The sequence below is a fragment of the Psittacula echo genome, assembly GCF_963264785.1.
Source record: "Psittacula echo genome assembly, chromosome: 10".
NCBI lineage: Eukaryota > Metazoa > Chordata > Aves > Psittaciformes > Psittacidae > Psittacula > Psittacula echo.
In genome coordinates, this window is record NC_137741.1 from 19,726,332 (window position 1) to 19,752,670 (window position 26,339).

General features: G+C 47.6%; 2 protein-coding genes across 4 annotated transcripts; one reads left to right on the forward strand and one right to left on the reverse strand.

The window, feature by feature from the left end:
- Positions 1-1,632: 1,632 nt before the first annotated feature.
- ANKDD1A (ankyrin repeat and death domain containing 1A) lies at positions 1,633-12,636 on the forward strand (the record flags this gene model as incomplete). The annotated part of the gene is made up of 15 exons (XM_080626042.1): positions 1,633-1,666; positions 3,834-3,937; positions 4,595-4,693; positions 4,994-5,092; positions 5,562-5,666; positions 5,872-5,970; positions 6,389-6,487; positions 7,617-7,715; positions 8,045-8,143; positions 8,388-8,486; positions 8,981-9,079; positions 10,616-10,711; positions 11,113-11,314; positions 11,942-12,073; positions 12,575-12,636. 15 exons carry the CDS (start codon positions 1,633-1,635, stop codon positions 12,634-12,636), a joined length of 1,527 nt encoding a protein of 508 aa, XP_080482168.1.
- On the reverse strand, positions 6,961-26,020 carry SPG21 (SPG21 abhydrolase domain containing, maspardin). 3 transcript variants are annotated; one of them, XR_013957719.1, is made up of 14 exons: positions 25,977-26,020; positions 25,019-25,697; positions 21,733-21,826; positions 17,930-18,091; positions 17,052-17,132; positions 16,299-16,444; positions 15,676-15,784; positions 15,105-15,212; positions 14,585-14,725; positions 13,713-14,260; positions 13,006-13,124; positions 11,868-12,042; positions 10,731-10,783; positions 6,961-7,341 (listed from the first exon to the last, which is right to left on the reverse strand). XR_013957719.1 is itself a non-coding variant. In XM_080626043.1 (10 exons), exons 3-10 carry the CDS (start codon positions 21,793-21,795, stop codon positions 14,141-14,143), a joined length of 930 nt encoding a protein of 309 aa, XP_080482169.1. In that variant the 5' UTR covers positions 21,796-21,826; positions 25,019-25,697; positions 25,977-26,020; the 3' UTR covers positions 13,663-14,140. The 3 variants fall into 3 exon arrangements, 1 of the variants encoding a protein (XP_080482169.1); XR_013957718.1 differs by lacking the exon at positions 10,731-10,783; XM_080626043.1 differs by lacking the exons at positions 6,961-7,341; positions 10,731-10,783; positions 11,868-12,042; positions 13,006-13,124 and having other exon boundaries at positions 13,663-14,260.
- Positions 26,021-26,339: the final 319 nt, after the last annotated feature.

Here is a 26,339-nt window from a genome sequence, read left to right on the forward strand (position 1 = left end):
TATGGACCCTCAATAGAGGGCTTGAATGAGGTGGAACCCCACAGCTCAGCCCTGCCGCTCCCTGCCCTAAGAGCTCTGGTGCAGCAGTGCCCACAGAGAGATGTTTCGATCACATCAGAGCTGCACAGACCCGAATCGGGGTGCCCAGGACAGGGGTGTCCCCAAAACTGACCTGAGCGCAGGGAACAGCCCCATCTGCACCCTGGGGTTCAAAGCTCGCTGCAGTAAATGGTGGCAGATGAACAGCGCTGGCACCCTCCTGTGGCCGCCGGGATCAGTGTGTGCTCGCACTCAAACACCGAGCATGGAGCCTGCGAGACTCGGCCAGGGACCTGCTGAGGAGGAGAGAGGGGGCCATGACAAGGACAACGTCTCTAGGCCAGCATGGCGCAGGGAAGGAAGACAGATCGGATGTCCCCTCTCCTACCCGGAGACCAGCAGCATCTGCTCCCCCTTGGCTGCTAGTGAAACCAAAGTCCTGATGGAAGCTCGTGGCTCCCGGTCCTCCCCACGCTGGCTTTGAGGAGCAGGTCATTCCTTTCTCCTCACACCGCCTTCCAATGCATTTGAGGGCCAACGAACAGCATTCACTGCATCAACCCAAGATGTCGCCCAATGCCTCACGCCAAGACTGAGCGCAAGCAAACACAGGAGAGAAAACAGCAGGAGCAGAGAACACTGGTGTGCCGCGCTTACCCTGACACACCAGATACGGGGAGAAGGCCCAGACCCACACCAGAGACCTTGCAGCGGCTGAACGGAAATGGCTGTGGCAGAAAACATGGCGTTTGCATAGCTCCAGGACTGATTTGCTGCCTGGACAGCCGCTACCTGCCCCTTCGTAAGGCAGCAGCATCTCTCCAGCCTGAACATGGATGACACGCACAGGACCAACACCCGGGTTTATGGTTTAGGGGGGTTTGGGCTCTTTTGGACCTTTATTTTCCTACTTTTTTCTACCTTAACTCATACCTCAAGAGAAGCAGGTACACATCAGGTTCTCGCCCCAACCTCAGCTCAGCCGCTGGTTCCTTCCTCCTCATGCTATCAAAATGGTAAAGAAAATAAAAGACAAAACCAGACCCAGATGCTGAAACAGGAGAATTAACTGAAACTGAGTGTAGGGAGCTTTTAACCCTCTTCTGCACCCGCTGATGTGCCTGGGCTATGTGGTACACGGGAGCATCTCATCGCCTGGAAGCACCCAAATCTGAACCTTGTTTTCAGGGTGAAAAAACAACAATCCATCCCATATTTCCCACATAACAGAATTCCTTCTCCTTCTAAATCCGTTTGGAAAGAGAATTAAACCACCCGCAGCCTCCAAGAGCCACGCTGAGGTAACGGGTGGCACCGGCGTGCAGCCCCCTGCCCGAAATGGCGGTCGCTGCGTTTCCCCCCTCAACTCATCCCAAACCAGCCTGAAAACACCGTGTTCGTGAGGAAAACACCGTGTTCGTGAGGAAAACACCGTGTTTGTGAGGAAAACACCGTGTTTGTGAGGAAAAGGCTGTGTTTTGGGTTATTTCCCTTTAAATAGCTGTTAAAGGGACGCTGTGCCGCGGCGCTTGGCCCGCCCTGAGGCGGCGGGGCCGTTGCCATCAGCCCGCCCTGAGGCGGCGGGGCCGCGCCATGGGGGACGAGGTGGCGGCGGGGGACGACACCCGTGAGTGGGGCCTCGGGGGCCGCGGCGGGAGCGGGGGTTGTGCGGTGGGAGAGGGCGGACCCAGCGCCGGCCTCCGTGGGGGCTCTGGGGCAGGGCCGAGGTGCTTTAAAGGTGTAAAAACCCGTTGAGAAACAAAGCCGGTTTACAGCCCACTGCGGGAAAAGGGGTGCTTTAGCCCTAAAGCATCCTGTATCCCGTCCTGTATCCCTAAGATGCTGCATGTAACGCCGGTAACCCTCCCTTCAGCGTTCTGCCCCTCTTTATCGACCAGTGGCTGGCTGTCCTGGGTTGTCTTTGTGTCCTGCAGCCTCAGGTAGAGCCCAGCAGACAGTTCTAGCATGTTTCTTTGCATGCCTTTCCTCTCCTTTGATACTGTTTTAAACCTCTTGCATAATAAACTGCCTGTGAGTTGGTGCATTGCACTGAGGGTAAATCGTTTAAATTGTTTTCCATGCTGTTTGGGATAACTGAATTCATATTCAGTGCTATGAAGTGTGAAATACCTGGAATGTGAGCTGGGAAGAGGAGGAAAACTGCTAAATACCTACTGAAACACTGCTGTTGGGGTGCATGGCATGATGAGGAGCGTATTTACATCTACAGGGCTGGCTTCACCAGTGTGGACACTAAGTGGGAAACTCGGACCATCAAAATGAGGAAAGACTATTAAATCAAAGGGATGTTTGGCATCTCTTGGCAATGGTGATCATAAAATGTAAGAACACATTTTGGTCACCTGGGGAGCAGGAACAGCATCATTTGCTTAACTGAAACACAGGATTTATCCCACTGAACAGAGATAAGCATTTGCAAAGAGGTCATTTGTGTGTGGCCATTAGTGTTAATAATTAGTGTAAAATCTACAGGCTTTTGCCGTGTTCTCCTCTCAAATGAAGGGTCCATGCAGTGTGGAAATGCAGTCCCGTTAACACACCTGACCAGAGAGAACAGAGCCTCAATATCCAGCACAGAAAATCCTGATCCTGTAGAAATCAGTGTCCAAATCCTACTGTTGTAACAGCAGGTCCAACACTCTCGAACGATCCCTATTAAGATCTGTGTTATCTGTGGTTTTTGTCAGCTAAAGGTTTTTGTTTGAAGGCTGCTCTATGAGTCTGTAAGAGGGGTGCCTTTGTACTGTGCTCTCCAGAGAGAAATAGGGTAGTGCTATTTGGACAGCAAGCGTGTTTATCTCCTCACTGTGGTGGGATGGAAACATTGGTATGCTTTGATGCCTCTTGTATGGCATGTGGTTAATGTCTAGCCAATATGTTGATACAAGCTGCAGTTGCATTGAGCCCCTGCTACCCTCAAACTGCAGCCTGAGATATGCAGAAGAGAGCAAAGCCAGCTCTCCAGTGGGATGTGAGTGGCTCAGGATCTGACTCAAGCCCTTCTTGAGTGGATTCCCCAATAGTGCTGGGGCAGAGACTGAGTCCAACAAAGACTGACACCAGCCTTGCCAAAATCCTCCCTGTCAGGCTGCGGCAGGCCCAGAGTCGCAGCCTTGCTCTTGTTTCTTGGCAGGAAGGTTTGCTCAATCAAGGAGAAGGTTGCTGGGGCAAGGCCCAGCATGGAGAGCAAGAACTTAAATTGTGCCTAACTGTGCAGGACAAATGCTGCCAGTCGTGCTAAATTAGGTGCAGAATTTAGGTGCCACAGTCTATTAAGAGATGCAACACTAATCACAGGCCAGGCAAGTGGTTTTGTGCTGCTTGGCCGGTGCAGGTTGCCTGAAGGGGAAGAGCAGGGCCATGCGTAAAGACCTCCTTCTACAGCAGTGGGATGTAAGGGGAAGGATGGAGGAAAGGGTCTGTGTCTTCTGGCCCAGCCCGAGCCTTTGCACCAGCTCTGGGCCTTGGTGCATGCCCAGAGGACATGGTCCTAATGGGTCAGAAGGTTTTTCAGCTGGAGCAGAGAAAGACATTGAATTAGACTTGAAGCTTGTAGGACTGGAAGAGCACTGATGTGGCACAGAGTACTCAGGAGACAGTTGGAGAGGACAAATCCAGCAAACATGGCAATGTCTGTAGGGCTGGGATTCTTGCTGAAAGAGTCTTTCTGCACTTGAAAGCCACTTGAGATGAAGAGGAGGTTTGTTGAGACATGCTGCTCTGTGCTCCTTGCCAGCACTGTTTCAATGCCCACTCTTCTGTCTCTGCTGCAGTGCTTCATTCAGAGAAGGAGTTCCACGATGCAGCGAAGCGTAATGACACAGCCAGGATGGAGGAGCTCATCAGGAGAGGGGTCAACATCAAAGCCAAAAACAATGTAAGTCCTTGGGTTTTCCACCTCTGAGCTGCACGAAGTGGGGAAGGTGTGTTTCAGAACTGCAGCTCCTTAATGCTGCTCTTCTCATTAGCTGCTCAGTTGGTCAGAGCTGTAAAATACACCACACAGTGCTGAATAGGGCCTGTGGCAACTGAGCAGTTTCACACAGCACTGTCATCCTGGCCAGACTGGAAAGTTGCAAGCGCTGAGGGAGGGTAATAATTTATGGTTCCCCTTGGAACCTGTGTGCCAGATACACACAGCTGAAGTGAAAGGTTTTGATTTTGCCATCTCTATTCGCTGAGGCTCTCGGACTAACTCGGTTCCTGGTGCACATCTCTCCTTATTGACCAGTAGGTATTTGGAAATACAAGGTTGTACCCATCCCTACTGTTTCAATCAACGGTCAGCAATGGTCTTCATTCCTGTGCTGTTGTTACAGTCCAGAACTGTAGTTTCTGGATAGAAGATGACTAACACTTGCCTGCCTGACAAGAGACGAAAGAGACAGAGGGCTGTGTTCAAAAAAAACCTTGCACGGTGTGATAAATTCTGGCTCCATAGGTGGCAAAGGAGATTCCGGCCTTCAGGAAGGCTGGTGGATAAACATACACTGTACATACATCAGCCTCCCCTCTCTTCTTCCTTCCCTTCCAGGCAGACCGGACTGCCCTGCACTGGGCTGCAGGAGCAGGGAACATGGATGCTGTGCGACTGCTCCTGGACCACGATGTCTCGGTGGATGACGAAGACAATGTACAAAGGCTCCCTTACATGTCCTGCAGATGCGTTCTGTACTGGGGGAGCACCAGGGCTGGTGCTGGGCTGAAAGTTACAGACATCACCTTAGCCCTGGGTGGGTGGCAGAAGGCATTGCAGTGCTTGGGAAGCTGTGGCAGGTGCAATGCCTTTCTGGAGCAAGCCTTGTTTTCTGCTCTTTTTGGCCTTCTCCTTGCATGCACAGTGACCAGGAAGTAAGCTGGTAGAATCCGTGAGAATGATGGGGATGGTGGTGGCTGCAGATAGCTGAAAGTGTCTCTCTTTTCTTCTGCCCAGTTTGGAATGAATGCGCTTCTGCTGTCTGCCTGGTTTGGCCACCTCCGTGTCCTGCAGATCCTTGTCAACGCTGGGGCCAAGATTAACTGTGTCAATAGGGTAAGAGAGTCTCCCTATGTGGGTCCATCACACAGCTCTAGAGAGTGATGGAGGGGGGAGAGGCTTATCTGTGAGCTAAGGTGATCATATGTGACAGCATCTCCTATGGGGACTGCCATCTCCCCTTCTGCCTTATTCCTAAACCAGGAGTAGTATTTGTAGCTTTAGGGGTATACATGGCTTGCTCACCTCACGTGTGTGCACTGGTGATGTGGAAGGTGTTATAGAAATGGGAAACAGGTTTAGTGTATCAGCAGGCTTTGTGTTTTTAAACAGACCTTGGTTGGGAAAATGAGCATTAATACTTGAGTCATAACCTGCTGTCTGCAGCACAAGCTAGTTTAGCCCTAGCGGTGGAGGGAGGCATGGAATGGGTCGTTGCTAATGGGAACAGCTTGTTAAAAAGAGACTGTACCTTAGTCCTGGACTTGTTAAATGAGTGGTCCTTTATTTCTGTTTTCCTCTCCAGAATGGCAGGAACCTGCTCCACTGTGCTGCTCAGAAGGGACACATCCAGGTAATGGAGTTCATCATGGAGGACCTGGAGGATGTGTGTGTGGATAAGACAGACAAGGTAGGAAGGCTTTGCACACAAATGTAAAGCAGAATAAAAGTTAATAGCAGAATAAAAGATAACTATTTCCAAAGTGCAGCACTTTTTCCCAATGTAGACTGCATCGTTGCTCAAGGAATTATTGTATTGCTTACAGCAGATGCTCTAATCTTGTTCTTTCGGAGCCTTTCTTGGACTGTATTTCTTTGTTTTCTTGTTTCCAAAGTTGGACAGGACAGCGTTTCACCTGGCTGCAGAGAACGGGCAGCTGGAGGTGGTGGAGTTCCTAGTTCGACTGGGTTGCTCTCACAGTGCCAAAGACAAGGTACGGGTATAAAACCTCACACAAGAGAGGTAAATTCCAAGGATTAGAGGATGTAAAAGTTAGGGAGCAGGACACCAAATGAGGCTATGCAAGCAAACTGTCAGCAGTTGCAACTGTGGTTGTGGCATGTCAGGGCTCTTATTCCCTATCCACTTGCAAGCCATTTGCACCTCAGTCCATGTTGGATTTCTCTCCAGTGCTTTTCAGATGAGATACACAGTGAGCCTGGTGGTCCATGCTCCAGTTAAGATAGCTGGGTTCCTTCCCTCACTGCTGCCCCTAATAGAAGACTGCTTCAGGCTTGTGATACGGGTTAGAACCTCCTTTTCAGTCATGCTGGATATACTCTGTGCAAGGTTGTGGCATATGAACACTCAGTCCTGTGATACATATATGTATGAAGCATTTTTACTTTCAGGAAGAAAATACAGCATTGCATTTAGCTGCTAAAAATGGACACCTCTCTGTGCTGCAGAAGATTATAGATATTGGAGTCGACCTTGATGAAGAGAACATGGTAAGTGTATTTAAATGAAATAAACCCCACAGCAGTTTTACCCTTTCCCTCCCTAGAAATACTCTCCTGCCACAATCAGGCTGAGCACTCAGTATTGACAGGAGAGGTCTAGAAGATAGCTTTTACCTAAAGTCTATATGTTCAAACGCAGGTCACAGTTGCACAGTACCAGTGAAAGGCCTTCCTGGACCAATATCCAGTTCTAAAGTGCTGCCTTTTCTTCTGTATATGCTGACCTTATCACTCAATTTAATCTCCATTTTTTTTCCCTTGACCCTTGTACATTCAAGCACCTAAATAGTTATTGTGTTTTAAACTAAACTTTACCATGCTTTATAGTATTGACTTAGTCACTGAACATATGGACCTTCTGTTTGAGATCTCAGAGATCTCTTTCTGACAGACCTGCTTTGGAAAATTATGTGGTTGGAACACAGTTAATGACTTAGATAGCAAATATTGGCTTAGTAACGTTGTTATTTATTCCAGGGCATGCTCCCAGTTGAGTTTATCAGCAGTTTTTTTATTCTTATTTAGTTACTGTCTTTGAAAAGTATATTTGATTGTGATTAAGATCTGAAAGAAAGGGGACATCACCTTCTGTGGTAACTTTGGTAGCATTTGTTTTCCCCCAGATGAGCTGCCCTTTGTGCAAAGAGCAATCATCAAAGCAGATTAAACCTTCTGCCTCCTTGTGTTTTCATGTAAAGAAATGAGCTCCAGACCTCAGAAGGGAGAACTAGTGGTTGAGGAGCCATGAGTTTCCAGGTCCTCCTGCGGCTGTCTCTGGGCTGTTCCAAGAAAATGGCTTGTCTTCATTGTCCATGTGAAATGCTCTTTCGTTTGCTAATGGGCTGAAAGAGAGAAAAGATGGTAAACACGATGTTTGCCTCGTGGCTCATGGGCCAGCTGTCTCCAGTGGCATAAGGACAGAGCAGTACTCGGGCATGTCAGTGGCAGATAACTGTGCCCTTTATCTTCCTAACAATACACTGGAGAGATCTGTGGCCCTCAGAATTGGTATTTTAACATGTAACAGATTCAGAAGACAGGGCAGAGACCTCATTCTGCTGCTCTGTCTGGTCCTTGTCTACATAAAGCTGCTTGTCTCCTTTTTTGCCTTGTCCAGGAAGGACTTACAGCTCTGCACATGGCTGCTGAGGGGGGTCACAGTGACTGTGTGAAGCTGCTCTTGGAAGCTGGTGCTGATGTCAATGCTCGAACACAGGTTAGCTCCACAGAGGTGGTTCCATTTCCAAACACTACTGTGTGGATTTTTGCCCAGATGTGTGGCCTTCCAAGTAGGGCACCCATTATTGAGTGAGGCCACGTGGAGCCCAGCACTTCACAAACAGTGCAGATGGCTTTATACAAGGAGGTGGGTGATGCTCCCTTGGGCTGCTCTGGCTGTGGAGACAGTGTCTATGAATTTGTTGGAATGGGGACATGGGGCTCTTGCAGGAGAGAAGCAGGGAGATCTCTGTGGACAGTCTGTAACAACTACAGCCCTGAGAAGAAGCCCTGACTCACACCCATCTCTTTTGATGTGCCTCCCAGAAGAAGATGAACTGCCTTCATTACGCAGCACTGCATGGCTACGAGGAGATAGGCAGGATCCTCCTGGACACAGGAATCCACACAGATGCTGTTAATCATGTAAGTCCTGATTAATGCTCTCATCACTTACAAAAGGCAAAGCCAATTTGTGGAGGTATTCAAGAGCACAAAGCAGCTTCACAAGGATCAGTGCTGCTGTTGCATCTGTGCTTACGGAGCAGTGCCCCCAGTCTACCTCCAATCCAGGCTGGAATCTGTCTTGGAATAAGAAATGCTGGGCACAGCATGATCCTTTCAGTGCCTGAGCTAAGCTCTTCCTAAGCACAGGGTCTTCTTTCCACAGCAAAACGCATCAGCAACGCACATTGCGGTGCTGCAGAACTTCCCAGCCATGGTGAAGCTCTTCATCGATGCAGAGTGTGACCTTGACATTGCAGATAATGTAAGACTGCAGCTCCTGTTCTTTGAAACGTGAACCAGTTCCATGGGGGATTTGATCACCTTGGGGACAGGGTTAAAGAGGAACGCTTTAAAGTGGGGAAAACCTGGAAGCACAACTTAGGAAACACGAGAGCTGTGAAATGATTGAGCATTGCAGTGAGGTAACCAGTTGATGACATTCTACACCTGTGCTGTGCCATGTCCCTGGGACCTCTGCACAGCTCATTGGACAGTCAGTCATTCTTTAGTCTGAAAGAGCATCAGCGAGGCTTTCTAGTGCTGGTGCTGGGGCAGACCAGTTCTGCTCAGCCTGAGGAACCAAACTCCAGTTTGAGGTAGGAGGGTGTTTAGCTCTCAGTGTAAAAACGAATAGAGGGGAAGGGAGGGCAGAGCTGACAGGGTTCTTACAACACTTCCTCCTGGTATTGTTCTGTCCTGTCCTTCCAGCCTCATACTTGTCCTCCTCTAAAACACAGTCCTTTCCCCCTCCTGCAGAGGCAGCAGACCCCCCTGCACATCGCTGCGGAGCACGGCAGGCAGGACATTGCTGAGATGATTCTCATTGCAGGAGTTAATCTGAAGTTAACAGACAAGGTGAATGTCTCCATGGGTCAGATAGATTCTGTGGGGTCAATATGGATGGTCTCTGCCACTACTGTCATTATTTTCAAGGGAGGTTAGTAATAATACTAAAATCTGGATATTTCCAGGGAGAAGGCCTTGGAACACTGCTGAGCAGGTTATTTTGCATTCTAATTAATTCAACAAAAGCGTTGTCTGAAAAGCAGATCTATGTTATAGTGTCGTGGTTTAAGCCCAGGCCGTAAATCAGAACCACGCAGTCTACTTCCCCCCAACACACACTCCCCAGAGGGATGGGGAGGAGAATCGAAAGAACATAACTCCCACAGGTTGAGATAAAAACAGCCCAGTAACTAAGGTATAACACAAACCACTACTGCTGCCACCAATAATAATAATGATAAAGGAAATAACAAGGGAAGAGAATACGATACCGCCCGCCGGAAAAGAGAGCCCGACCGAAAAGAGGACGTGCCCTTCCGGGTAGCTCCCAGTTACATCCCCTGGCATGACGTGCTGTGGTATGGAATACCTCTTTGGCTAGTTTGGGTCAGGTGTCCTGTCCCTGCTTCCTCCCGGCCCCTCCTCCTCCCTGGCAGAGCATGAGACTCACAAAGTCCTTGGTCAGTCTAAACATCAGTGCCATCAGCTTTGTTCCCAGGCCAAAAGTCAAAAACACAGTCCTGCACCAGCTACTAAGAAGGAGAAAAACTGACTGCTGCTGCTGAACCCAGGACATATAGCAAAAGGAATTCTAGAGGAATCGGGTTAGTTGTGTGCAGCCTGAAAGTGTGGTATGCAGACAGAAAATGCTGAAGCAGGTTTGGGCAGCCTGTGGAACCACAGTGGGACTCAGCACAGGGAACACGTTCTCACTTTTGTGTGTGAAATTTGATTTCTGTTCACATCTGAGGCTAGAACTGTTCTCCCCAGCATGCCTGAGGGCTGGGCTGCCTTGCTTTCCTTCGTGCAGCATTCAAATCTTGTTCCTTTCTGCTATAAGCTTTTAGATACAGACACAAATCGTCCCTGTGCAATCCCAAATCATATTCCTGTAAGGGGTGTAATTACAATTTCATAGTCTCATCAACCTGTGCTTCTCCTAGGAGATTGTTTCTAATCATGTGTATGTGGAGCCTATATAATTAATAAGGTTGTATAAATCACTTGAGTTTCATGTGCCAGCAAACCTGCTGTGCAAAAGGCTATAAAGCACCTCAGATTGTAGTGCTGAGCTGGTCCTTGGCTGGCTGCACCCATGTTGTTTGGGGGCCTAAGAGCACCCTGCCATCCACTGAGGGATGCAGGATGCTTTCCCAACCAACAGAGAAGATGCTGCAGAGCCTGGAGGACTCCTCTTGCCCTGAAGGCAGTAGCTCCAAGCTAGCTCACATCCAAGGTGTGTACAGGTGGAGAACAGGGGTTGTTCATCCTCATTGCTCAACAGGCCGTGCTGCCTGCTACTACAGACTGTGGGGTGGGCATGGAGATTGTACCTCCTAAGCAAGCAAGGTCTTTTCCAGCTCATTTTTCCCCTTCTCATTTCAGCAAGGGAAAACATCTCTGGATGTTGCTGCTCGGGGCAATCACATCAACCTGGCAGACATGATTATCAAAGCCGATCGGTTTTACAAATGGGAAAAGGTGAGCACAGCATACATACCATCCCCAGTGCTTCCCAGGGTAGATGTGACTTTGTCCTCTCCATCATACCAGCTGTCAAAAGGAAAAGAAATACAGGACATGCTGTGACAGCCTGACTTCTGTTTTCATCACCTTCCTTAAGAAAAACAGAAGTCCTTACCATGCCCACAACATCCATTTAAGGCTTTCCTTACTTAGAACAGCCCCTGTTGCTAAAAAACCCCAGGCTGTGCTGAAGGGAACAGGGGTTTTCAAAGATTCTTTGGCAGCTGTTCCCAAAGCCCTGCAGAAGGGATTGGGATACCACTAGCTCCTTTTCCCCAGGAGGAGAAACTGGGAGGCTGGGGAATGAGAGGTACAGCTGCAGTATCCTAACCAAACCCCCTATTCTGGCTTTGCAGGACAATCTGAACAGTGACTCTGACTCCTGGGTAGCAAAGCACTTGACCTTTAAGCAAGATCACAGGCTGGAAACACAGCACATCCGCTCAGTAATGTGGAGACTGGCTACCAAGTACCTCAGACCTGGTGAATGGAAGAAGCTGGCACATTACTGGAAATTCACTGATGCCCACATTAGGGCCATCGAGCAGCAATGGACAGGTATAAAACACCACCCTGATATTTGCCTTCCTTCACTTGGACTGTGATTCTAGGAGAGAAGTCTGCAATAACAACAAAGCATGAATTTGTCTAGGAGTAAAGCACACAAACACAGGAGTTACCAGTTCATTGCTCACTCCTGAGGCACTTGCCAGACCTGCGAGTTCTTGCTACAATTCCTGTTCTATAGGACAGAAGAAATTTGGTAGTTTTATTTTTGTCTTTTAAGGAGCTGAACCAAACAGGCAGTGAAGTCCCATAGGATTTAAGAGATACATTAGTAGAAACAGGTTCTGAGTTTCACAAACAGATCACAGCTAGTTAGGTTACTGTAGTTTGCACGATGCAAGGATGGGGCTAAGCTGTGCTCTGGGGCAGAAAGTCTGTATTGCCACGAGAGGTTGCCTGACAAGCCCAAGCTCATGCATGGCCACTCCATGAGTTTCACATGAATTAGCAATCACACCACAAGCAGGAATTAAGCTAAACTGTACTTCAGAGCCTTCTAGTAGGCTCCAGAGAGGAGGGCGGGATGAGCGGTGTCCAAACTCACCAGTTCAGAAATCCACTCTGGTCAGGGCCATGCACTGCAAGCACAGGATTTCACCTCTGGTTTCATCTTGCCAGGCACTAAAAGCTTCAGGGAGCACGGCCACAGGATGTTGCTCATCTGGCTCCATGGTGTGATCACAGCAGGAGAAAATCCAGTCAAGGGATTATACGAAGGCCTTGTGGGGATTGGAAGAAGAGATTTAGCAGGTGCTATATAATACTTTTGTCTTCCTTCAAATAATGCACACTGAGCACTACCCGAATTCCATGGCGACAGAGCATATGCAGAGGAAAAACTAACACAAATTCACACAAGGCGAAAGCCACCCTGCCCCTTGCTACCTTTTATTAAATTAATGCATCCTGCCACAGCTTTGTACTTTCATAGAATTGTTTGGGTTGAAGGGACCTTAAAGCTCATCCAGCTCCAACCTCCTGCCACGGACAGGGACACCTTCCACTAGAGCAGCTTGCTCCAAGCCCCTGTGTCCAACCTGGCCTTGAGCACTGCCAGGAATGGGGCAGCCACAGCTTCTCTGGGCACCCTGTGTCAGCGCCTCAGCACCCTCACAGGGAAGAGCTTCCTAATATGTATTGTAAATCTCCCCTGGGGCAGGTTAAACCATTCTCCCTTGTCCTGTCCCTGCAAGCCCTTACAAAAAGCCCCTGTCCAGGTCTCTGTGCAGCAGAACTCTCTCTCTTTTACAGAAAGCATTCGGAAAAAAGCAAACGCCGACTCTGCCTCTCCACGGAAGTGTGTAGCAATGTAGCAGGAGGGCACCAGCAACTCCTTCAACAACTTGCCCTCAAGCTAGAGGAGAAACACTTGCTGATCAGGAGGCAGCTGCAACTTAAGGGCTTCGTATCAACAGCTGGCACCACTGTTGCTTCCCTCTCCAGAATAGGGAAGACATCAGCAAAGCCAATGGTCTGAAATGGCTCTTTACAGAGGAGGGAGAGTTTTATTAGCTGCTGTAGCAGGAGCTCAGCAAGCCAGCCTTGCTTCTCGTACCGTGAGCATCAGGAACTGCTGTTTTACTATAACTGGTGTACATCTCATTTTTGTATATAAATTTTAATTATCTGTTTGTAAGTTATTGAAGGCAAAGCCCTTGCTTTCAGGAGTGTTCTTTACTTACCTTTTTTGGGATGTGTCTGTCCCTTGTGTCCTAGTATGTTCAGAATGTCCTTGTTAGGGCAGGAATTTAGAAGAGTCAAGGCTCCCACTTGGTCCTTTTGGAACCATGAGGGCTGTGATCTTTAACAGAAAATTTCAGAGAACATTAACATACACTGTTTATAGATGTACATTAACCTACACATACTGTTCATGAATCAACCAGGTAAATTCCTTAATCCATAGGTTACGCTTTTCAAGCTGTAAGATAAGAATGATCATTGGTTATCTACACAGCCTCTGACACGGACAGAATTTTCTTAAATACTTATTTATCATTTAATACTTTGTATTTATTTTTTACAGTGTTTCAAGGGTAAAAATAATGTCTGTATTTCAATAAATCCAGGTTTTACCCTTATATTTGCAAGTTACATCCTAGTTATTCATTATTAAAACAACACTACAAAATTCTTACTTAGAGCTAAACCAGCACAACCTTATCATTAAAGCTTGAGGTGGATTCAAGCTTTAATGTGCTGATGTTCTTCATCCCTAGAGGTGTCTGTAGAGGCAAACCAGGACCAGGATAAGCTACAGAGCTGTTCTCTTGTAGTCACAACAAGAGACCCTTAACTGAAAGTGAAGTTTTATTGAAAACCATCTTTTAAACAGCAAGAAAGTTAAAAATTCAAGTGCTTTATTTCCAATAGAAACGAACTAACTTACAACACAACATATGAGGCAAATAAGTGATGGCAACCTTGTCACTTAAACCAAATATTCAACAAAAATATATGGTGGCTTCTAAGTACACAATCTGCATGTGGCAATATATACAGCTGAGTGAAGAGTATAAAAAGAAATCCTGTTCTGCTGAAGAACATGATAGTGAGGACTTTGGTAGCAAAAAGTGTCTTTTGTTTTTAAAACTGTAGTCTTCAAAGATGCTTCCTTCAATTCAAAGACTAAAAGTTAAACAGCTCTATCCCATTGTACTGCTGGAGGTTACTGTCCACAGGCAGATCACTGACTGATCCTGCTGGAGTCACACAGTGATAATCGGCTAACGCAAGGGAAAGGGCAGAGTGGGAACAGTTGCTCATACACAAGAAGACCACGGAACCATTTCCTCATTTTCACCAGTGCTCCAAGACCTACTGCTCTTGTTCACTGCTGGAGTGAAGGCTGATCTTCTGGACTTCCAGCTCTTCTGCGCTGACCATGGAGGGATCGATGGCTGCGTATCGGGTACCATGGAACTGCAGTAAATGGATCTGTTGAACACAAAATAATGCTGAAACAAGTATAGAAGCACAAGGTTTTGGTAAAAAAAAAAAAAAACAAAACCGAAACATTTCTTCTGAGTAATTATTGTGAGGATGAAGTTATGGCTTTTGAGTACAAGAGGACAGAGAAAATGGGCAAGAGGTGAACCCCCAAAGTCAGTCCCCCATGAATGTGACTACTTCCATCCCTGCATTCTGTATCAGCAATCTGGGAGCAGAGCTCAGGCAAGCCAAGGGGGAAAAACCAGTACAGAAAAGGCGTTTCCTATTACTGTGCACAGCAGCAGATCCAGTTTGAATGCAGACACTCACTTGAATATACAGGTTGACCTCAGCACTCCTGCAGAGATAGGGGAAGTTGCCTCCTGTTTTGAGATGAGCTCTTCTGGCATTAGGATAAAGTTTATACATTTCTTCTTTTGCTTCAGTTGAAAGCGCGCTTTGGTCAAACACCTGCATGACAAACCACAGCAGTCAGGTCTGAATCCCAGATTCTGATAATCAAGTCAGACTGGATATATGCTGCTCCTGGAAGCAACAATCAGCTTCTCTCTGGAGCAGTGTTAATGAAACAGAAAACAACATGAACACATCAGAAAGCAAATGCTGTGATACATGAACATAGGGCTGTGTTATGGCACAGAACAGCCAATTCATAATTTGACACAGAAGAGTCCTGGTATTGCCCAGTCAGTAAAAGACTTGACTAAATATGAAGTTATGTGCTGCCAATACTTACTAAGTTGCTAAGAGAATACCCAGACCCCACCTGGAGGGGAGGAAACTGTGTTTAAGAAAAACACACAAAAGGATGACACTGAGATTAACTTACATCCATGATGGTTACAGGGATGTCCCGAATTTTATGAGGTTCTACATAGGAGTTCTGGCAGTTGAGGGTAAGTCTTGAGGCAAGCTCGCTCTGGCCCAGGCTCTCCAGCTTGCAGTAGAGAGAAACACTGATTAACACCATATTTCACTGCAGGAAGTTAATGCAGTATTAAAAACAGAGCCAAACAGAAGTTAGTTTTACAGGGAAACAGTTAAAAGATCATAGTTCCAACTTAGTATTACTCCGCACAAGACACACTTAAAGTATGCTCCATTAGTTGCTCCTGCCTCTGGAGCATGGCCTATAGACATAGCCCAGCGCCTTCTCCTCTACCACCTCAGTTTAAATTCGTCTCTTCTGATCTCCATAAACAGAACCATAAAGGCAGATGGTTGCAGCACCAGGTAAAGTGCTGGGGCTGTGACAGTCATCATCTGCCCAAAATCCATCCCTTTCTCCTCCCTCCTGGGTAAGTAAATGAAGAAAGCAGCAGAAATATCCACAACCTCCTGCTAAGCAGATCTTCTACCGAGATGAACATCACAGCATATGACAGTACACAGGTACCTACCCTGTCCACCATGAAATCGATCCCATCGGCCATCTCAGGATCCAGAGGACCAGATGCAAAATTCCCAAGGACAATTTTTTTCAGCATGAAAGCAGGCATCAGCCAAAAGCTGAAATAGAAACAAGACGTAACAGTCTTCAAGCACCGAGGACCCCAACGGTGACATGCTTTGTTGTCAGTCCTCCCTTTCCTGGCATAGACTTTGTGCTTTAACTTCAAATGAAATCCTGAAGAAGCTTCAGGATCACAGAGAGGGAAAACCTGGCAGCGAGGTGCTTGAACTGCTCTGGGAAGCTGTTGGTCTTCCATTACAAAAGTGTACTTTAAACATGGTGATAACACTTTCCTCACTCGAAATGGTTTTGCTAGAAAACAGGCAGTTGTTAAATCTGACCCCACATCCACAGAGGATCACAGAACGACTCGTCTGTCAGAATCCACACTCCCAATTGTGAACATTTCCATTCCCCTGATGAAGTGGCTTCAAAACTCACAAGCGTCCCATCCCACACCTCCCTCACCAGGCTGGAAACAGATTAGACACATGTCCAACCAGAGCAGCAAGACACCACCACAGACAGGTTAATGCCATGAATCTGATTGCTTGTCTCAGCCTTTCTTACCTGTTTGCTGTCCAGGTCTGATTGAAGATAGAAGTGTCACTAAAGGAATTACACAGGATCAGAGACTGAACTCTGGGAGATTTGTGTGTGTATTCAGCAAACTTTTGAGCCAAAAAGCCTCCCAGAGATGCTCCAAAAAGGTGAACCTGGTGCAAGCAAAAGAACCAAAATCAAACAGATCACTTGTGAAATATGTGACCTCTAAGCACGAGGTTTCATTGTCAAAATAAGCCGCTGTAGTTTTACCCAGTCCTCATGACCCCTTTTGTTAAAGAATCCCTCTTCAACTTCTGGGTCTATGCATGATATAAATGTGACCAAGACTGAAAGAAGGAAACGTTTCCAGACCACAGGCCCAATGTCTTGTGTGCTCATCAAGCTTAAGAAAAAAAGAAAAGGAACATTTCACTTTGGCTTCAATAGCTATTCCCCAATCCAAGACACTTTGTTGTGGTATCCTGCACTATGTGAGCTCAGAAGGGTAACTTCCACAGGATCACATGGAAACCTAAAGTTACTCAATTCAACTTAACAGGCCTAGAACAGCAGCTGAATTTAGGCCAAGTACAACAATTTTCAAGGGTACTCACCTTCAAAAATAAACTAGTTCCAAATGTAAAATTCCAGCACAGCCTCTTTATTTCTAGGCTACGTTTCTGTGTCACATGTTACACGCTTGCTCTTAGATGAGACTCTCAAATATTAGGTGTTTATTGCAACTCCACATCCATTTCCCCACCCCTGAGCACTCACTTTATCCAGCTGAAGGTGGTCTAGCAGTTTTCTGAACCCATCACAGAACTCCAGGTGATCCCAGTACACCGGATACTGCAACTAAAGTAACACACAGTTAGAAAAAGCCATCTCAGATCAGTACCTGTCAGCTGTTTCCTCGAAAGCCACACTGAATCTCACATTAAGGGTTTCAAGATAGCAACCTGCCTCGCCTTGTAGCATGAAGCTCAAGCTCTTCAGCAAGGTCCCTCCAGCCCAAGGGTGTGAACGCCTCCCCTTTGCTTGCACTACAATACGTGACAAGGTACCACAGAGCAACTTTGTTGGGGAAAGTGCAGCATTGCTCCATTCTGTAAGCAGTGAGAAGAGGCTGGAATGATTCTTCGGTGCTTTTGTGGCACGTGAACTTAGCAGGCACAGAAACTGAACTGCTGTTCAGAGTGCTCCTGAAGCTGTTTAGCAGAAATATTGTTGTTCAAATCAATCATTTCAGTCCTGCTCAGGAGCTGACAAGCCACAAAAGAGCTGTTGGGATTTTAAGGAGTGACTTAGCAAGCTGGCCAAGAACCACCATCCCTAAGGAAAACATGGAAACCCTGAACTAACCCATGTCTTTGCCTCATGTCTAACAAAGATCCAGCTGGAGGCAAAGACAACTGGTGTCCAGGGCACGCAAGAGAAAAACACACCGAAGTTAATAACATGTATGCACAAAGCTTTGGGTAAGTGCTGATGTGGACAAACAGCAGATTTCAGCCTGGATCTGCTGCACACTCTGGAGTGCAACTCAGCACCACGTTTTTTGTAGATTCCCTTAATCAAAACTAAGTTCACCTGCATTATCCAGCCTCTCAGCACAAGTACATTCAGTTTGACACAGCACTGGGAATACTCACAGCGATAACTCTGTAGCCCCATCCAGTCAGTGCCAAAATCTGCTGGAAAAACACATCTGCAGTTCCACTTACAGGAGGGAGGAATATGAGCGGGCAGCGAATGCTCCGAGGCCCCGCATCATACAGCGACCAGACTTTGCTGTCATCATCGTCTACTATTATCTGGAAAGAGAGAGGCACATGGGGGGGAAGAAGAAACACACCAGAGACATGAGGCTCTTAGGCCAGCTTCTAGAATTGCTTGTACAAAACCTGTGCCATCCAGTAAATGTTATAACCCTCAAGACCCCTTTGAACAAGACCATCTTTTGCTCTTCCAGCTTTCTTCTCCAAGGCTGTTTACTAACTGGTGCAACAAGGTTTGTGCAGATGCAGCTGGAGCAGAACTGTGGCCATGCACTGCCAGCCCAAATGTGTGCCTTGACATCAGCTGGATAATGAACAGGGTGCCTTGGGAAAGGAATGAGAAAGGAGCCACTGTGCCACAGCCCAAGAGAGACCCAGGAGGTCAGTTCAAGGTGTGGAAAGCAACAGCCATGGGATGGCAGAGCCAGCATGGCCTCGAGGGCAGCTTTTTAAGCAACCATTGATGTTTGCATTCAGTGGACATTACAGGTCTGGATACACACAAGCCTACTGAATTAAGCAGTAACACCACAAGTTATTGATCTGAAGCAGTTACAGCTGGCTGCCAGAGAGAGAGATGCACACAGCTCCCAAAGCAGCACTGCAAAGCTGACCTGGAAAGAAAAATGCTTCCATCATCTGGCAGCACCTTGGGAGCATCTGGAGTGCTCAGGACACATGGCTGGCTGAAGCAGAGTATTCACATGCAAGCTTAATGGGTAGTCCCTCACACAGTGCTCATCTCAGGCACAATTAGTATCCTTACAAGTACCAGAATCAGGTAAAAGTCTCCTTTTCCAGCAGTGCTGGACCCTGACTTGTTTTTACAGGGCCTGTTCCATCAGCAAACTGTTTTGTTTATTTAGGATGCTCTTTCAACACTCCACAACCCAGCCAAAGTGTGCAGCTCAAACCAGACCAACAAGCACAAACCTCTGGGGAAAGCCTGTGGCACACAGTGGGAATTCACCTCCTCTGCGTCAAGGTTTTACAGCTTTTTGAACAGTAACACACAAGCACAATTTGCTTTTCCATCCCAGCAGTTAAGCTTCTCAGGGAATCAGAGAACAGCATATCGCAAAGCTGATTTGCTTGACTAACAATCTGCTTGTACTGAAGCCAGTATTTCAGGCTCCAGGAGCATGTGAGACATCACATGATATTGTTTTGTAAAGTCTCTATGGAAAAAAGCAAGATTGCACAGCACAGCTTCCAGACCATTCAAAAATAAACCCTGTACAAAAGCCCTTCCACTCCCAAAACAGCCCTTTGCACACAAGTCCAGAGCTCCAGCTGTCAATCCATCAGTGATGCTGGATCTGGGCACCTGTTGGTGGCTACTGCAACATTTACCTTTAGGAATACTCCTTGGAATCACAAGCCCAAAGTTAGTTCATGTTAAGAGAGCTGAAACTCAGAGATGTTTCTTTCCTCAAGCCCAGACAATGAATCAATGGGTTTCAACAACGGTTTGATTTGATTTCTGGCCACATACCGTATGGTTTCACTCCAGATCCCAAGCCAGGCCAAGCACTGTGCAGTAACTGCTGAGCTGGGAGGTCACAGCCTTCTGGTTTTGGTTGACCAACCAGCATCACCTACAGTTTACATGAAGGGTAAAATCTACTCTGCATCAAAACAACGGGCAGAACTTCCTGCTTGAGTTTAGCAGAGCCAGAGTGTCCCTTGCTGAAGGACTTACCTAAGACAGGAGCAGTGCATGCAAATAGTGGCTCAAAGGCAAAGCTAAAAACTCGGATTAAAACTGTTATTTTCTGTGATGCACTTCCTGTATCTGAGAAAAGCCGGAAGGGTGATGGAGCTGAGCATTTCCTGCTCCTGTCAGGAGGAACATCTCAGCCTGTTCTCAAACAATCTGCTCCAGCTCTGCTTCCTTAAGTTGATCTGAGAGCAGTAACATGTGCTTATCAGCAATAATGATGGTCATCCCTTCCTCTGCTCTGCACATGCTTTGCCTATATTTCAGAGGGGGAATAAAGGTTCCTAAAGACTGTTTTAGAGATCAATTACATCTTTGAGTTGTGCTTTGTTTCCCCTTCTCTCTCCAAAAACCAGGACTAGTTCACTTATTTCTACCTTCTTCATACCCCGCATGCATCACTGTGTCATCATTAGACTGAACCACTCAGGAGGGTAGGGTATTCCCATCTGAAGGTCAGCAGCAGCTTCAGTTTACGCATGTCCCCATTTATGAAACCCCAGCAGCAGCTGAAGGCAGCAGCCCCTGGCAGTGAGCTGCGGTGTCACAGTCCCCACCGCAGCAGGAGCGTGTTCTGCTGTAACCACAACCTCCAGCACCTTTCATTTACCAGACTGCACCCCAGAAAGCAGTGCCTCAGAGCACCCACATGCCTTTCCAACGGAATACTGTCCCCTGGGTTTGCTGGCCCAATGAGGCATTGCCTGAAGGGGACAGTATGGCACATACAGACCCAGGGGATCTGGAACTGGGAAGAAACAGAAAGAAGCTGGACAGCCAGAGCCTAGAGAGCAGGCACAATCACAGCACTGCATCTTTTTTACTTACAGAAGACACAAACTGGCAAAAATGAATGACAAACCCTGAACAGAAGATCCTACAGCCCCTCCATAAAGGTAGTTTCTTAGAGAAAGCTACACACCACTCAGTGGAAATAATGCTGAGCGCATGTAAGGATTGTTCCTTAGGTGTGGGACACAGTCCCTTTTGTGTGGCCAAACTGCAACCAACTTGCCATTGAAACAGGTAATGCTGCTCTTGCCTCTGCTGCCAGCACCATCCTCATGTTCTCACAGCCCATACAGCCATCCAAATTAGGAAACTGAACCAGCTGGAGGTCCCTTTAGCCCAAAAACAAACTATAGAATGCTCCCAAGCTAGACAGGTCACTGACTCTCAATGACTCTGCTGGCAGGAGCAGCAGGTTGGTGTGTAAAGGTAAGACTGTCCTTCAGTGTGGCAGGATTCTGGGCTCCTGCTGCAGGTTAGTCTGTAACTGCAGCCTCCACAAGCTTTATCTGCAACAGGTATGTGCAAGAGTTAGTCCAGGGCAGGAGCTACATACTAGTGCTGCACTCCATGCCCTCTGCCACTCAGCAGAAGGTGGAGCACTGCTCACCTCAAACACTCTCCTGTGGTTAAGTAAAAGGGAGTGAAGAAATCCAAGTGAGAAGAGAAAGTGGTTGGAAAGAGTGGTTAAGCAGAATACATCTCAAGGACACACAGCAGAAGAAACCACATGGCATTTTCCACCATGGTTCAGGCACATTTCCACTCCCAGGAACAATGTGTAGGCAGAGCAGAGGTGGCTCTGGCAGCATGGCTGTGTGGTGGCTGGGTCAGCTGCCCTGCCCTGGTGCTCCATGAGAGGCCCTGCATGTGGTGCCCAGCACACCCCAGCTCCTCAGAGTCTCCTCCTTGGGCATGGCTGGAATCAGGACGCTGAGTACTGCTGCTGTGGCTCACAACTGTGAGCCTCTGTTCCCCATCACCACATGCACAAGGGACCTCCCAGAAGCATGTGAAAGTGTAGGGTGTGCTTTCATGCACTCACGTGACACATGGGACAACACTTCAGGGGATAAACCAGGTCACCAGCACTGTTCTGCATTAACCAGTTTCACCCACCACAGCAAGAGGAGACATTTCACCACAAGACCATGGCAGCTGTACACACCTTTTTAAGAGGAACTGTGCTTCTGAACCAGTTGTAGTCGGGAGAGACTTTAATCTCTCCCATGATGTTCAGGAAACACTCAGATTAGGTCAGCCTGAAAGAGAGAGACAAAGTTAGAAATCAATAAATCGATCCAACAGCTTTACCAGAGGCAGCACTCAAAAGCTGTGCCATGTACATAAAGCATGTGCAGGGTGAGTTTGCTCTGATCAGTTGATTGTACTGCCTCTAACCCACACCAAGTTTCCTTATCTTCAGTGTTCATCCTAAACCACGTAATTCTCCCAAGAGGCAGCCACCTGACTGCCTTAATGTACCAGCCTGATTGTGATGATGCTTTTGTAACAGCTGTAGAGGACAACTGTGTTGCAGGATATAAGTGGCTTAAAAACCTAAAGCATGTTTTTGACTTGGCTTTAATTTATGAAGCACTCCAAATTTATGTCTAATAAATACTTATACAGCTCACTCTGCAGTTCACACAACAGAATTAAGCCATTTCATGAACCCACTGCCTAAGCATTCAGACCACATTCTTCCATCTCAATGTAACTGACCCAAGGGGGTCCCAGCTCATCTGAGGCTTAACTTACAAACAAGCCCTGAAGCTTTAATTCTGCTCACACAGAAGCTGACTCTGGTCAGGAGTTACCAACAAAGACAACTTTGAAGTACACCAATTAATACAGAACAAATGGATTCAGACATGGGTCCACACAGGAATGCCACTAATTCACTCTCTGAAGTCAGAATGTGCTAGCAGACCTAATGCGTATCTTATAATACTCCATAAATTAGTAATAAACACTTCTAGATTTAACTCCTTTTAAGGCAGTGAGGGACCATTAGCTTCCATTTATACAAGAGATGATATCAAACTGTTCCCAAGCCTGCAGACTCAATGGCTTTACCCTGAAAGCCAACTGCCTCAGGAGATTATTTTCATGCTTTCACACACAGCACTGGGCATAATAAAACAAAGAAACTTTTGCTCTTGTTACTTAACAGCTGCCAAGTATAAATCAATAGGTTTTGTTTCCAAATTCTTCCTAAAATAAGACCTTGGTATGTTCTGTGAATCAGTCCCCTTCTCCCTGCAGGAAAGCTGTTGGTGCACAGGCTCAACCAGCTAATTGGGTTAACAGTTACTTACAATTTCCTCATCCTTCAGCCTTCATTTGCCCTTTGCCAAGCACAGAAAACATGAACTTTAAAGGGAAAGCACTTTCTAAATGTCAAGACAACACATACAGAGCACGTGATACACCTCTCACGTCCCACAAGGGGCTGAGGTACCCTTGTTTCAGTTTTGTGTAGCTTTGTTCTGGTGCTTCTATCAACTGCTTTGTTCTTTGCCAATCTGGCAGCAGGTAAAATTACAGCAGAGATAAAAAAATACCTATTCCAACAACCTGCAGAGCAGGCATGAAGACGTGTTATGGACTAAGGGGGATGGCTGGTCATCAGAGAAACGGAAGAGCAGTCCAGACCAATTCCTTTCCATAACCACACCTCAAGTAGCTCTCAAAAAGCTGCTCAGCCAAAATTAGGGCAGAATTATCAGCAAATGCCTTCAAACAACATGTTCTCTTTGAGTATTATATTGCAACAGGGCCAAGAGACACAAGTCACAGGCAGGGCCTCACTCTGCTAGGCACTGCATGGATACAGAGGCACAGGAAAGGGAAGCCTTCTGCTAGTGATTCTGTTTGCCATAAAGGACTGGCAATCTCTTCCTGCTGCAACCGCCTCTCTTTTTTCACCACTTCAATCTTTCAGCACTGTTAAGCCAATCATTGTGGGCTGGCATTTCAATTGGAATCAATTGGAAGCTGCCTATCACTAGACTAGATAAGGAAAGGGCATGATGCAGATGAACTTCATCCTCTCAGGCTATGCTCACACCACCACAAGAGGCCACCTGCAACCTAGATTTTGAGTTTCCCATCTCACCTGTTACTGCTCATGGAAGCAAGCCATTGGCTGATTTTTGTACAGGTACATCTGTGATCACCACTCTTGAGGACTGCCCCTCTTTCACAGCAAGAATAAACAGTTTTTTCATTGATTACATAGAACTTTTGCTGAAGTTGATGTCCTGTTACTGATTCTATTTTCCCTTGGCACAGAAACACAGCATTAAGTTTGCACAAAATAAATACGCCAACAACAACCGTGAGCTTTTCTCAGAAAAAAGCTGAGAAAAAGCTTTGTTTTCTCACAGAAAAGCTGAACCATGAACTCAGAACAGGGAATCGGCCACTGAAGTCAACTCAAATCAGAAAGACCCTGATGCTGCTCATGATGGAGCTCCTGAAGACCTAAGTTTCATTTGCAATAAAACCAAGCAATCTGAAGAACTCTAACCTCTTAAAAACAATTCCTCTAAAGGAAGAATTACTGATGGATGCATTCAGAGCACTTGATAACATTCTCCTTGTGCGTTATCCCCACTACACTGTGACATGTTCCATTTGTTATTGATTTAGAAAGACTTTGATTGTGCCACTAGAGACTAACCCCCTGTCAGGGTGGATCAGATGAGCGGGCACTCGCTCCTCTCCCCGTGCTGTGTCTGTGTGTGCCAGTGCCACTGCGCAGCTTCTCTCCCACTGCATTGACCATGCAGCGCCCACTCCTTTGGGTCAAGACAACTGAATCAGCAACAGCAGCACTGAGAGCTGATGGGAGCTGCAGGCAAGCACTAGGAGATGCAGGGGAAACACCAGGGCTACGGGTGCTTTATAAACATCAAACGCAGACAACGGGGAAGCAGAGTTATGGATAACTGGGACACGGCAGCAGCACCTTCCCCTCTCTCTCAGTGCTGTGACCACTAACCCCAGCTCGTACCCAGACACAGCGGGCTCACCCAGCTTTGCAGGGGACAAACCTCACTCGGTACCCCCAGCCCAGGCACAAGCTGAGGCGGCCCCTTCCCTTTAGAGCCCCTCCGAGAACATGAACCTGCAGTGCGGAGCTTTCAGTAGCTTGCAGGGCCGAGTCCCGAGTCCTCCCTCCAGCCCCCCTCAGGGGTCGTGATATCCCCCTCCTCCCCGGCCTGATACCTCCTCAGAGTCCCCCGGCCCTGAGGCCCAGCCTTGCACAGGACTAATGTTGTACCGGAGCCAGAGAGACCCCCCCCTCAACCTCCTCAGAGCCCGACAGCCCCCCAGTGCCCCCCCCCCAGCCCCTCAGAGCCCCCTCCCTGGTCCGAGGCCCAAGCAAGAAAGACAGGCCTATCCCCACAGCGACAACCCTTCCCCTCTCGCCGCTCGGCCCTCACCGGCTCGGCAGGGCCCGGGGCCACCGCTCTCCTCCCGCTCCCCACCGCGCCAAAGCGGGGGCTCACGCCGCCGGTGGCCACTTCCGGGTGCTCCTCCCGCGCCGGGCACGTGACGGCAGGGAGGAGCGCAGGAAGGCGCCATCGCTACCGAGGCGGAAGTAAGCAGTTCCGGCGCCATCGCTACCGAGGCAGGAGTCACGTGCCCCGCTGCTGGGCGGTGATTGGTCGGTGGGCGGGGAGGGCCGCGACCGCCATTAGCGCCCGCTGGGCGGGAGCGTCTGAGGGGCGGGTTTCTCACAGCGTTGTTTTACTGTAGGACTAAAGGTGCGGAGCGCTCCGGGGGTGCTTTATTCTGCTCTGTGCCGCCTCTTTGCTTAGTGCAGGCGCCGCTGCCACCCAGCGGGAGAAAGCGTCATTTTGTCATGTATATATGAGAAATGCAAGTGATTACAGTGAGCTGGTGTGTGTTCAAGACGGGGTCTCACTCTTACAGGCGTTAATTCAGCTGCGTTGAGGCCTCTATGCACAGATACCTTAAAAATGACATTTAATCTTCCCATTGGATGCAGCCGAGCAGTGGTGTGTTATCTGCTGTCAGCACGACCTGATGGTGTTTGCAGTAGGGCGGCTCCGGTTAATTAAAGAGAGCAGCAGGAGATCGCTCCGGTCTGAATCATTCCTGTAAAGAACAGGTGGGATCAATTAGCTTCGATTAATTAGGACGTGACGATTAAGAGCTGAAAGTGAGAAACTGACCTGTAGATACCTGTCAGTTGTAGCTGCGTTCTCCATGAGATATGGCTAAAATATATGCTTTATTATCAAATGTATAAAGTACACGTAATAAATATTTAATAATTATGACATTAATAAATTATAGCAATTACACTATTAATGAATATATTTAGTCTTACCTAGTATATATAGACTATATAACATAGCTAGTGCAGTTTCCTACCTGAAGATCACCCTGTAGCAAGATGTTATTTTATCAATCTCCTGAAACTGCTTCATTTTGCCTTAAGTTTTCAGCTGCTTTCTCAGTTTAATCTTGTTACAAAAAGCCTTTTTAAAGATTATTTCTGCGATTCTAGGGAAATACTTCCTTCGTGTTCAATTTAGGAAGAGGATCAAAAGCCGGCCTCGCCTGAGGTAACTGACGTGTACTGGGGCAGGCTGCGGGAGGCGGGAGGCGCTGCTGCCCGGACTACATTTCCCATGATGCATCGCGACAGGGCCCACGCCCGCTCTTCGCTCCCGGACTACATCTCCCATGGTGCCCCGGGCGGCTGCACGGCCGGTGTCGGGGAGGCGCCCTGCG